Source organism: Alosa alosa, chromosome 4 (assembly GCF_017589495.1).
Source record: "Alosa alosa isolate M-15738 ecotype Scorff River chromosome 4, AALO_Geno_1.1, whole genome shotgun sequence".
In the NCBI taxonomy this organism is placed as follows: Eukaryota; Metazoa; Chordata; class Actinopteri; order Clupeiformes; family Clupeidae; genus Alosa; species Alosa alosa.
Window position 1 is genome coordinate 25,034,157 of NC_063192.1, and position 10,631 is coordinate 25,044,787.

The 10,631-nt window shown below is 42.6% G+C and overlaps 1 protein-coding gene across 1 annotated transcript; it reads right to left on the reverse strand.

Moving 5' to 3' along the window:
* Nucleotides 1-4,602: 4,602 nt before the first annotated feature.
* Nucleotides 4,603-6,306, reverse strand: LOC125293935 (rhodopsin). The gene has a single exon (XM_048242188.1). It carries the CDS (start codon nt 6,176-6,178, stop codon nt 5,129-5,131), a length of 1,050 nt encoding a protein of 349 aa, XP_048098145.1. The 5' UTR covers nt 6,179-6,306; the 3' UTR covers nt 4,603-5,128.
* Between the last annotated feature and the right edge of the window lie 4,325 nt (nt 6,307-10,631).

The window sequence follows — 10,631 nt, forward strand, 5'->3', positions numbered from 1 at the left end:
CTGTAGAGGAGTTGTCCCTTCTTGAGTCCATGTGAGGTATGACAGTGAGTTTAGGGAGAACGGGATGAGAGAAGACATTCTTTTGGACAGCGATCACTGTGCTGCATCTCTTATTACAATCTTAGTGCAGGAATTGCATAACTGCGTATGGTGTTGTTTTGGACAGACTCATGGGGGCTTTAGACAGACTTATTCTGGATGAAGCGTTATGCTGTTGCACACACGGTAATACGGTGCCGTGTTGTGTAACACCTGGGCCCTCCTGCTTAGTGTGGTAATGTCCCCCGTCTAGGCTCAGGCTCCTCATGCAGCTCAGTCAGAGGTACCTGTCGAGCGCGGCGTGTGTCGGCAGCCTGGCCCTCCACACGCACCCGCCCCCACCCCCTCCCCTCCACCCCCATCCCCCCTTGTACCGGGACTGACAGCATCCGTCCTAAAAATAGACCAAAGGAGAATATTAAGCTCCGGCACAGCTATTTCTGCTTGCCGAGCACCTCTGCGGTGACAGATGTGGTGACAGCGGCTCGATGGCATTCAGTGAGATGCATTCCCTCCGTGGTATCACCAGACCTCTGGACGGCCGCTTCCCTTCACCATCACTGCAGTTCACTGGTGGGAATAACCAGCTTCGCCTTCGCCTCCCTTTGGAAATATAATAGGACTTTGATGACATGCCCTTCATCAATAAGCCACTGGGGGTTATGCTATGGAACGTGTCACCGCGGTTTGTGCCTCAATGGGTCTGCACCAGTGCTCTGCAGTGGACGATATTGGTGGTCTTAGTACGATATTAGTCATCTATAATGTGATGGATGTCAATGTACATTATGATATTGTAAGCTATTGAATCAAATGACTAGTTCCACCTATTTTGTGTGGATCTTGCACCTATTCATCTAAGAAGGTTCCAACTCTAAGTCAAATATAAAATTCCATGACTTTTCCCTGACAAAAAAAACTGAATTTCCATGATCTATAATGACCAAAGATTTCAGACCGGACGTGCGGTGTTCAAGAATCTGTGACTATTTTTAGAGCAGAAGATGAATATTCTCTTATTTTCATTATACATGCTCCCCCTCAGCACCATCTTTAAGAAATACAGATATCATTGTTATGCAGACGACATTCAATTCTCCCCCCCAGTTACCCCTGATAGTGCTTGTTCATTGGAAAATCTGTTCAACTGCCCTAATGATATCAAAGGCTGGATGGCAAGGAGCGTCCTACAACTCAATGACAAGAAAACAATGTTGTTAAAAATATTGGTGTTTTCCTGGATTCATCTTTGAATTTTAACAAACAAGTCAGTGGTGAAGGGTAGCTTTTTTCATCTAAACTATTTCTAAATTAAAATCCTTTGTTTTTTTATAAGGATCTGGAAACACTCATTCATGCCTTCATTACATCTAGGCTGGACTACTGCAATTCTCATGGTATAATTATGGTATAATTTCCTGACTTTCCATGTCTGCAATAGACTTAACTGTAAATGTAGTAAACTGTGGAAATGACGTCTCTAAGTAAACACAAATTCTGCTCAAGAAGACCTAAAGATAGGAACATGCTAGAGAGAAAACTGAGAGGAGGCAGCAAGAGAGAGGGGGGGCGTTGAGGCATGTTTTCACTAAGGGTTAATAAGGGCTCTCAACAAATGAGGGTGACATCATGGCAACCAGCTCCCTAGAAGGACTGGCAGGGCAACGTGACCTTGACAGGCAGTTGTTATGGAAACAGAATGAAGACAGATTCCTGCGCAACAGAGGATAGTGACAGGAGCTAGGCTGACAGCTGAACACTTCAGCCATGCAGACAGAGGCGGAGAAGCTGAACACTTCAGCCATGCAGACAGAGCCGGAGAAGTGGGATTGAGAACATAGGAATTCTTTCCGGAGGAAAGCAAGATGTGGAACTGAAAAAAAGAATTTCCAAAAAAAATCTTCATCTGAAAATGTCATTGTTGCTACATGTCCATATCTCAAAGGTTTTGCAATGCCCCACAAAGCATGACACCTCATGGAGGCTATACCTCCAGAAAAATGATGCATAAGATTTATTCTCCAGAGAAACAGACTAATGTACTTAAGAATGGGCTGCTGTGAAGCCTGGATTAGGGCCAGTGTGTTCTCTCTGCTGAACAGGATTTCAGATCTGGCTACAAGGCTGCTGGTGGCGTACTTGATCCGATTCTTTTGAAAAAGTGAATAGTGGCCTGAACAGCTATCATATTCTACAAGATCTGGAGATTTATGACAGTTTTTTTCAAGTGTGTACACACTAAATCTTTGCTTGTCACACGATTTTCTAAACATGTCTTTCAAACACCATGACCCTACACCAAATCTGCAAAACCATACACTAATTCTCAGTGTTTGACACATATTTCAATTTTCTAAAACACAATTTGCAAAACACCACACACAATTTACTACCTACACAAAAATCTAACAGGAAGTAACTTGATTTTGTTTTTCAAATACAACCTATCAAAGTGCCACACTTATTCACCAGTGCTTCACTCTCTCTCCTCACATGTGTAAACACTCATTACTTTACTGAACACCATCCAATCATTGGCTAAGTATAGACCTATGAATAGATATACTCTATATAGTATATAGGTATAGACCATTTCAATCTGCTCCTAGAGGATATCCGGTTGAAATATTCAGAACCAATGCAGATATTTTGAAAATTAACCGGACTTTAGCGTAATGTTCTACAAAAAGTTGACTTTATGTACAACTTGTCTTTTTTACTGTATTTTTGTTTGTCCCCAAGTTGGCATTAGCTCAGTGATTTCATGAGCCCATGAAAGACAGAAGAGCTTTAGGTTTCGAGAAACCATGTGTACATGATGTATCCAAAATGTCATATTATGACAAAAGTGTTTATAATGTGAGGCGAATGTTTGCTTTAAAGATGTGTTTATAACATATGAGTTTTGAAAATGTGTGTAAACAGTTGTAGAAAACTGTATTAAGGAGGAAGCAAACAGTTGTATGTTGCTTTTGTATGTCAGTGTGAGTGTGTGTGTAAATGTGTGTGCATGTCTGTGAGTGTATTTGTGTGTGTGTGTGTGTGTGTGTGTTTGTGTGTGTGTGTGTGTGTGTGTGTGTGTGTGTGTGTGTGTGTGTGTGTGTGTGTGTGTGTGTGTGTGTGTGTGTGTGTGTGTGTGTGTGTGTGAATATGTGTGCGTGTGCGCATACATTTCTGCAGTCACTGATGTGAGCGATAACCAACTCTCGCCTGTATTCCAACGGTAGAAACGGTTGCCATAGAGATGCAGTAAGGTTATTATAAATAAGTTCTAAGGTTTGTTTAGTTGTAACTGTAATTTGACAGATACAAATGCAAACACACACACACACACACACACACACACACACACCCTCCCCTTACACACCTCTCCATCATTTATCTGTGGGTGCAGGGCCTGGAGGAGGATCCTAATGAAGTCCCGATTGCCTGGGGCATGAATAAGTCATTGCTGGGGTAAAATAATGATGGAGGAGCCCAGGCTGGAGCTCCAGTGAGGAGCCATGTTACGTGAGCTGGGAGAGACAGAGAGGGAAAGAGGAAGAGCTTGGAGAGGAGAGGAATCCAATGCAGCAACTGTGGCACTGCCTCCCTCTGATGTGCCGTTGTTGTACCCGGAAAGCTTTAGGGAGTTTATGAGAGAGAGAGAGAGAGAGAGAGAGAGAGAGAGTGTGTATGTGTGTGTGTGTTGGGTGTGTGTGTGTGTGTGTGTGTGTGTGTGTGTGTGTGTGTGTGTGTGTGTGTGTGTGTGTGTTGTGTGTGTTTGTTTGTGTTTGTGTGCTAGTAATTGTTAGTAAATGAGGGAAAGAGAGAGGTTTATATAGTATGTGTTCTTTTATGTATAATCATATTCAGATATATGACTGTAAGTGCTACACTGTGTGTGTGTGTGTATGTGTGTGTGTGTGTGTGTGTGTGTGTGTGTGTGTGTGTGTGTGTGTGTGTGTGTGTGTGTGTGTGTGTGTGTGTGTGTGTGTGTGTTCTTTGGAGGACCTAATGTATGTCTCTGTGTACTTTGGTCAGTATGCACTCTCTCATGCATTCATAGTTAACATGAGGATTGCAGGTACCTTTCAGAAGATGACCCATAATCATATCATAATATACTAATCTCCTTACCCACTGACCTCTCTGTCCTATAACACAGTGAAAAGTGCGTCAGTGATAATCATCATACCTGCGTTCAGATTTATATTTGGATTATAATCCTCCATGAGCTCCACTGAGCCACTAATACAAGGTGACATTACAGTTGTACTCTAACTGTATAAACTCCATATACATCTCTTGAACATTACCTGTGATATGTTCTACGATGTCTGATTATTTTCTGGTGTGTATAGATATCAGTGTTTTCCTTCCCTGATTTTTGTCTCTATAAGACAATTTAGTGTATTTACATTTCTGATTTTAAAGCCAAGTGCTATAAAGAAATGATCTTGAAACCGAAATTTGTAACATTATAATTTCTTCAAATAGCAGTGCTATTTTTGCTAGTGCTTGTCTACCATGCAACTAATCTAAAGGTGTGATGCACAATAATACATCGGTACACAGTCAACCTCTCTTTTCAGGTGAATCACTTTTATTTAGTTCCAAAACACTAAGGTAACATGTATCCATCAACACTTCCCTTTAATTAAAACATGAACTGGGTGATTCATTTGCAAAGTGCGTTTTATTTTACGTTGCCTTTGATTACATGCCTCTACTTTCACAACAAAGCCAGTAACTTACGGAGTCCAACATTAAAAGTTGTAAGATATTTTCTTTTTAGTTGCCTCTGAGGAGAATAGAGGTAAAAAAACATCTTATGGTACTCTTATGTTGGACTCGACTGTACATACAGAATCGACTTGGATGTGGGCTGCCATCTCACACAACTGTCTTTAGGTCGAACCAACTTTTGAGTTTTTGTAAAAATACAAAAAGAAGAAAAGAATAATAGGGAAGTTACTTCTGTAGACGGTGGTAGTGGCTGCTTGTTCCTCAGGGTTGGAGTCTTCGTCTTTGTCTCTGCATGGGTTGGGAGGACGTCGTGGGGCACCGTTGCACCTGAAGCTCAGACCGGGTGACCGGGTGAGCGGGCTTATGCTGGGGAGACGGAGGAGACCTCGGTCTTGGAGGCGGTGGTGGAGGCTCCCTCCTCTTCCTCGAAGGGGTTCTTGCCGCAGCACAGGGTGGTGATCATGCAGTGGCGGAACTGCTTGTTCAAGCAAATGTAGATGACGGGGTTGTAGACGGAGGAGCTCTTGGCAAAGAAAGCCGGAATGGTCATGAAGACCGGACCGAACTCACTGCCCTGGTGCGTGAAGATATACCAAGCTACACTTGCATAGGGCACCCAGCATATCAAGAAGGCAACGAACATGATGATGACCATGCGGGTGACCTCACGCTCGGCCCTCTGGGTGGTCTCGGACTCCTGCTGCTGGGCGGCGGCCTCCTTGACGGTGCAGACCAGGCGGCCGTAGCAGAAGGTGATGATTATCAGGGGGATGGTGAAGTGGACAACGAACATGTAGATGACAAAGGACTCGTTGTTGAAGCCTTCGGCGCGTGTGTAGTAGTCAATTCCGCATGAGCACTGCATGCCCTCAGGGATGTAACGGGACCAGCCGACCAGGGGAGGCACGGCACAAGCAGCGGCCATCACCCATGAGAATGCGACACCCATAACGGCGTGGTTCTCACCGAAGCGGAAGTTGCTCATGGGCTTGCAGACGACAATCCATCTCTCCATGGACAGCACCACCAGGGACCAGAGCGCGATCTCACCGCCCAGGGTGGCGAAGAAGCCCTCGATGTTGCAGCCCATGCGGCCGAAGACGAAGTAGCCGTTGAGCGAGGTCCACATCGTGGTAGTGAAGCCGCCGATCACCATGAAGAGGTCGGCCACGGCCAGATTGAGCAGGATGTAGTTGAGAGGCGAGCGTAGCTTCTTGTGTTCGATTGTGACGTACAGCGTGAGGAAGTTGACGGGGAATCCGGTGAGGATGAGAAAGAACATGTAGGCAGCCAGGCAGGCGTAGCCCCATGGTGGCACCAGGTAGTACTGCGGGTACTCGTACGGGCTCCTGACAACGCCGGTGGCGTTGGACATGGGGATGTAGAAGAACGGACCCTCTGTGCCGTTCATGGCTGCGGTCGGGTGGTGTCGGTCAGCCCTTCGAAACGGTGGTGGATTCCTGAGCTGGTGTTGTTTTGGCAAAGGGAGATGGACGTGGTGGACAAGGCCAGACCTGGCTACAAGTGGACCTGGGGGTGTGCACACGCTGCTTTATAAAGACACATCTGGGATTAGCCGCGCGTTTCCAGGCTGTCAGCACTCGAGTGATCTAGGCCAGTGGCTAATATCATAATCCTAGACCACATTGCAGATGCAGAAAGCGTAAGTGACCACTCATCAAGTTATTGAGGTTACACCTGCCCACACCTCTCAGTGCACCTAATGCTCGAAGGCATGATTATGGCTTTAATCCTCATTATTCCCATCATCGTGAAAATTCTTCAGTCCTGCCTTTGGAAACATTGATAGAAAGTGAAAGAATAGAAATGAATGAGAATGAGGAGGGGGAAAGAGTGAAATCAGTCAAATCTAATCTGACCCCTACATTAGCTTGAAAGTGAAGGACGGTGTCTCTAAAGTATCACACTTCTTTACTTCGGTCCATCCTTTAGTACATCCTTTGGTCCATCCTCTCCTCCTCGCATACTCGTATGTGATTCCTGGCCATTTAAGACTACAGCTGACAGTATAATAAGAGCACTTTAAGATAATCATTTATTTTCTTACACTTGGATTGTTAATACAGGTTCGCCATGGAGTCACTGGGCAGTACTTTATGTTGTGTGTGTGTGTGTGTGTGTGTGTGTGTGTGTGTGAACGCGAGAACATGTGTGTGTGTGTGTTTGTGTGTGTGTGTGTGTGTGTGTGTGTGTGTGTGTGTGTGTGTGTGTGTGTGTGAATGTGTGAACATGTGTGTGTATGTATGTGTATGTGAATAAAGGAGATTAAAAGAATGGGGAAATGGAAGAGAGAGGTTGGGGGAGTCTCCTTTTTAAACATTTTTAAAAAGGTGTGTGTCAGACTCCGCTCTCTATCTGTGAAATCCATCATTTTCCATTTTCCACTCGACTGGGCCTGGGGGCCATTGGAGTGGAGAGGAGCTGTTGTGTGTTTGAACCAAATCCCCACTCAGAATGCAGCTCCGGCAATCCCCTCAGACAGACCCCTGTCTCATTCTTTTCTGTCTCTCTTTCTGTCTGTCTCTCTCTCTCTCTCTCTCTCAATAGCAAAAAAGACAGACACTTTATAATTATTGTGTGTGTGTGTGTGTGTGTGTGTGTGTGTGTGTGTTTTGAATCATTTATTTTTTATAACCCTTTTTCCATTGTACATTTTGTTAGCACAATCAGCATGAGATTGTTTTATGGTAAAAATGTCATGTGAATGGTATGTATATGGTATATAATGTATGGCTACAGTTGTTACTGGAAAGCAGGAAAATGGGAAAGGCAGATACAGGGGAAACATACAGTATGTGTTTGCAGTTTAAGTCTAGCCCCTTCAAATATACAAAACTGTGGTATCTTTTGAACTTACAAATGGGAAAAGGGTGATTTCCCTACCTGAAATGAAATGTTCAGTCAACCAATGTCAAAACAGCACAATACACTCATACAAATGTCTTTAGGAATATAGCAACCATATCTAAAAGCCCCTTGAGAGCAGACATTATTGAAAAGTATTGATTCCAAGAATCATGTTGCTTTAATGTGATCTGCCTCTGTGCTTCTTCTGTTCTCATCTGATATCATACATCTATGTATGCATCACATTGTAAACATATCAGTCTACATACATGTATCACAACATTAAAAACACACAAACAGAGAAACTATTGTAAGAGACAACTACATGTTCAGACTTTTCAGGTAGACAGACAGACAGACAGATGCTCTGGGGAAGCAAGAGGAGAGGGAAGTTGAGGGATAATTAGCCTATAGCTTTATAGGGCCAGCGCTGAGGGTAGCCTCAGCACTTTTCTGATGGGGCTTTATTAAACGGATTTGTAGATTAGGGGCATGTTAGGGAGCCTAACGGCTCGTCACAGACTTGATCCGCTGCCTAGCAGTGTCATTAGGTGTAGGAGCTTGTTCCTGTAGTGTATGCTAACCAGTGCTATAATGAGAGAATAACCTATTTGTATTTATTTATTTATTTTGTAAGCAAGGTAGTAGGTCTGTTATCTACAACACTATATGTTACAATAATTGTAAACTGTTATGCTTTTTTATGAGATAGATAGATACAGTAGATAGATAGACAGAAAGACAGAGAGAAAGAGAGAGAGAAAAAATAATAGTACATCTTGTAAATAATCCTGGGAAGAAACCGGTCAGAAAGATTGTCACTAATGTCTATTTGCTGTTTTTAAGCATCATCTAAATTGTATTTTTTTTAGATGACATGTGTGCTAAAACTTCTCTAATGAAAATACAGTATTGCTGTTTTTTGAGTCAGCTATGCCATCTGCTGGTTATACATTAGGATATTTTAGTCTACCCTTCTATGTTGGGCTAGATGAAACCTCTTACTATGTGGATCATAAAGTAAAATGGAGATAGTGTAATAGAATAATCAAAAAGATACACCTGTCAATCCCTCAGGTTTAGGATTTATCTGGTCAATCCAAGAGGGGCAACATGCACCTTTAACCTACTTTGAGTTTAGCATTAGGTTCCCTCTAGTGGACTGGAAGAGCATTTGATGCTGACGCGGATTAAGCCATTCTTATACCAGAAGACTTTGACAAGATGTGGGAGAGATTCTTGAAAGACAGTCTTTTGAATAAAGCTTGAATAGGGTGCATTAGTTTAAAGACCCCAATCTTTCAATAATCTTTCAATAATCTTTTTAAAGTCATCTGATGTATGTGTAACATTAGTCTGTTCAACACCCATATAGAATATTCCTGCTAAGACCAGCAAAGGGGTTAGTGAATTAGCACTTGAGATCAGGATGTCACATTCCCTCTGATTGAGGCCAAAGGCGTAACTTTATACAAACAAATAAATGCATAGAAGTTCTGGAATTATTTCTCTGATGGTCAATGTGATGTGTTTACTGTATATTTTTCTGTATTCCCTTACAAACATTTTATGTTTTATCTTTACATTTTGCCTACCAGCAACACTTTTGTGTTATCGAGGGTGGAAGTATTGCACGGTAAAGCTGTAAAATGTACTGTATTGTGTGGGAACCAAAACATATGGCAAGGAACTGCAAGAATAGTGTGAAGTGCAAATAGATAGACAGATAGATAGATAGATAGATAGATAGATAGATAGATAGATAGATAGATAGACTCCTATAGGTAGACTTCTCTTCTACCATGCACCTGTCATCTGCACATGAAAGAGACAGGAATTTCAAAGCAGTCACCACTGTAACCATCTCTCCACACAACTAAAAGACCATCAGGTGGGTTGAGAACTGAAGGCTTCAAAGCACCTGACGTATCCCCATCATGTGGTGGTGGTAGTGGTTGTGTGTGTGTGTGTGTGTGTGTGTGTGTGTGTGTGTGTGTGCAGGATGGAGGTAAAGACTTCATCGTGGGAGAATCATGTGTTTGTGTGTGTGTGCGCGCATGAGAGCATGCTTTAGCAATATAACATGCTAGCAACTGTATCAAAGACCAGATGCAAATAATTTGACCAGAACGGATATTAATTGTCTAAAAACTACCAGTCACTGTCCCATCCTGCAATTGCAATTCCTGCTTCAAAACCAAAACCTTCTGATTCAGAACCCCTGGTCATAACAAACTTCACCATTTAGAGGAAAAATATAAATGAACTTATTATTATCATTTCTAGTCTCTAGACTATTTCATAGTCTCTTATTGAATTTCTACCCCTTTGTAAATTCACAGCTGGAACTGCAATTGTCAAGTTTCTTTCCAGCAACTTTAGAGGCAGACAAAAAAAAGGGAGACAAAGGGGCTTCATATTCCTCTCAACTACTGTATGTAGGAATATTTCCTCAGAAACATTTTGATTGGTTAATATTATGAATTTATGTAGGCTATTAGAATGGTCCTCGCTAGGCATTGAATTGCTTACTAAAAAGGCTATTGTGCTTATTAGCCTATACAACCCCACTGTAAATTAGAACAAGTGGTTTACTGGAATAGGATTAGGACATGTCTACCAAATGCTCGTTTTGGTTGCCCAGTTCTCCTATCGACGTTTAAAGACTTTCTACAAATGATGACAAGTAGGCCATAACGGTTTTGGATGAGGGGAGGGGTCTATGCTTCTGAGGTGAGCAGAGTGGTCAAAAGATAGCCTACATGCTCATCCTCACCCATCACATAGTAGCGTGAAGTTGATGATACAAAAAATATGGGTCGGTGATAGACAAGCATGGCAGACTTGCAATTTAAGGACAATCGGAACGATGCGGGTAAGTAATTGTTTTTGTGAGTTATGTTGCGTATTTGTTTGATATTGCCGCATCGATAGGCTATAGCCTACTTGTGTCGTAAAATTGAATATGCTAATAAAAACAAAAAAGTTCCAAGTAG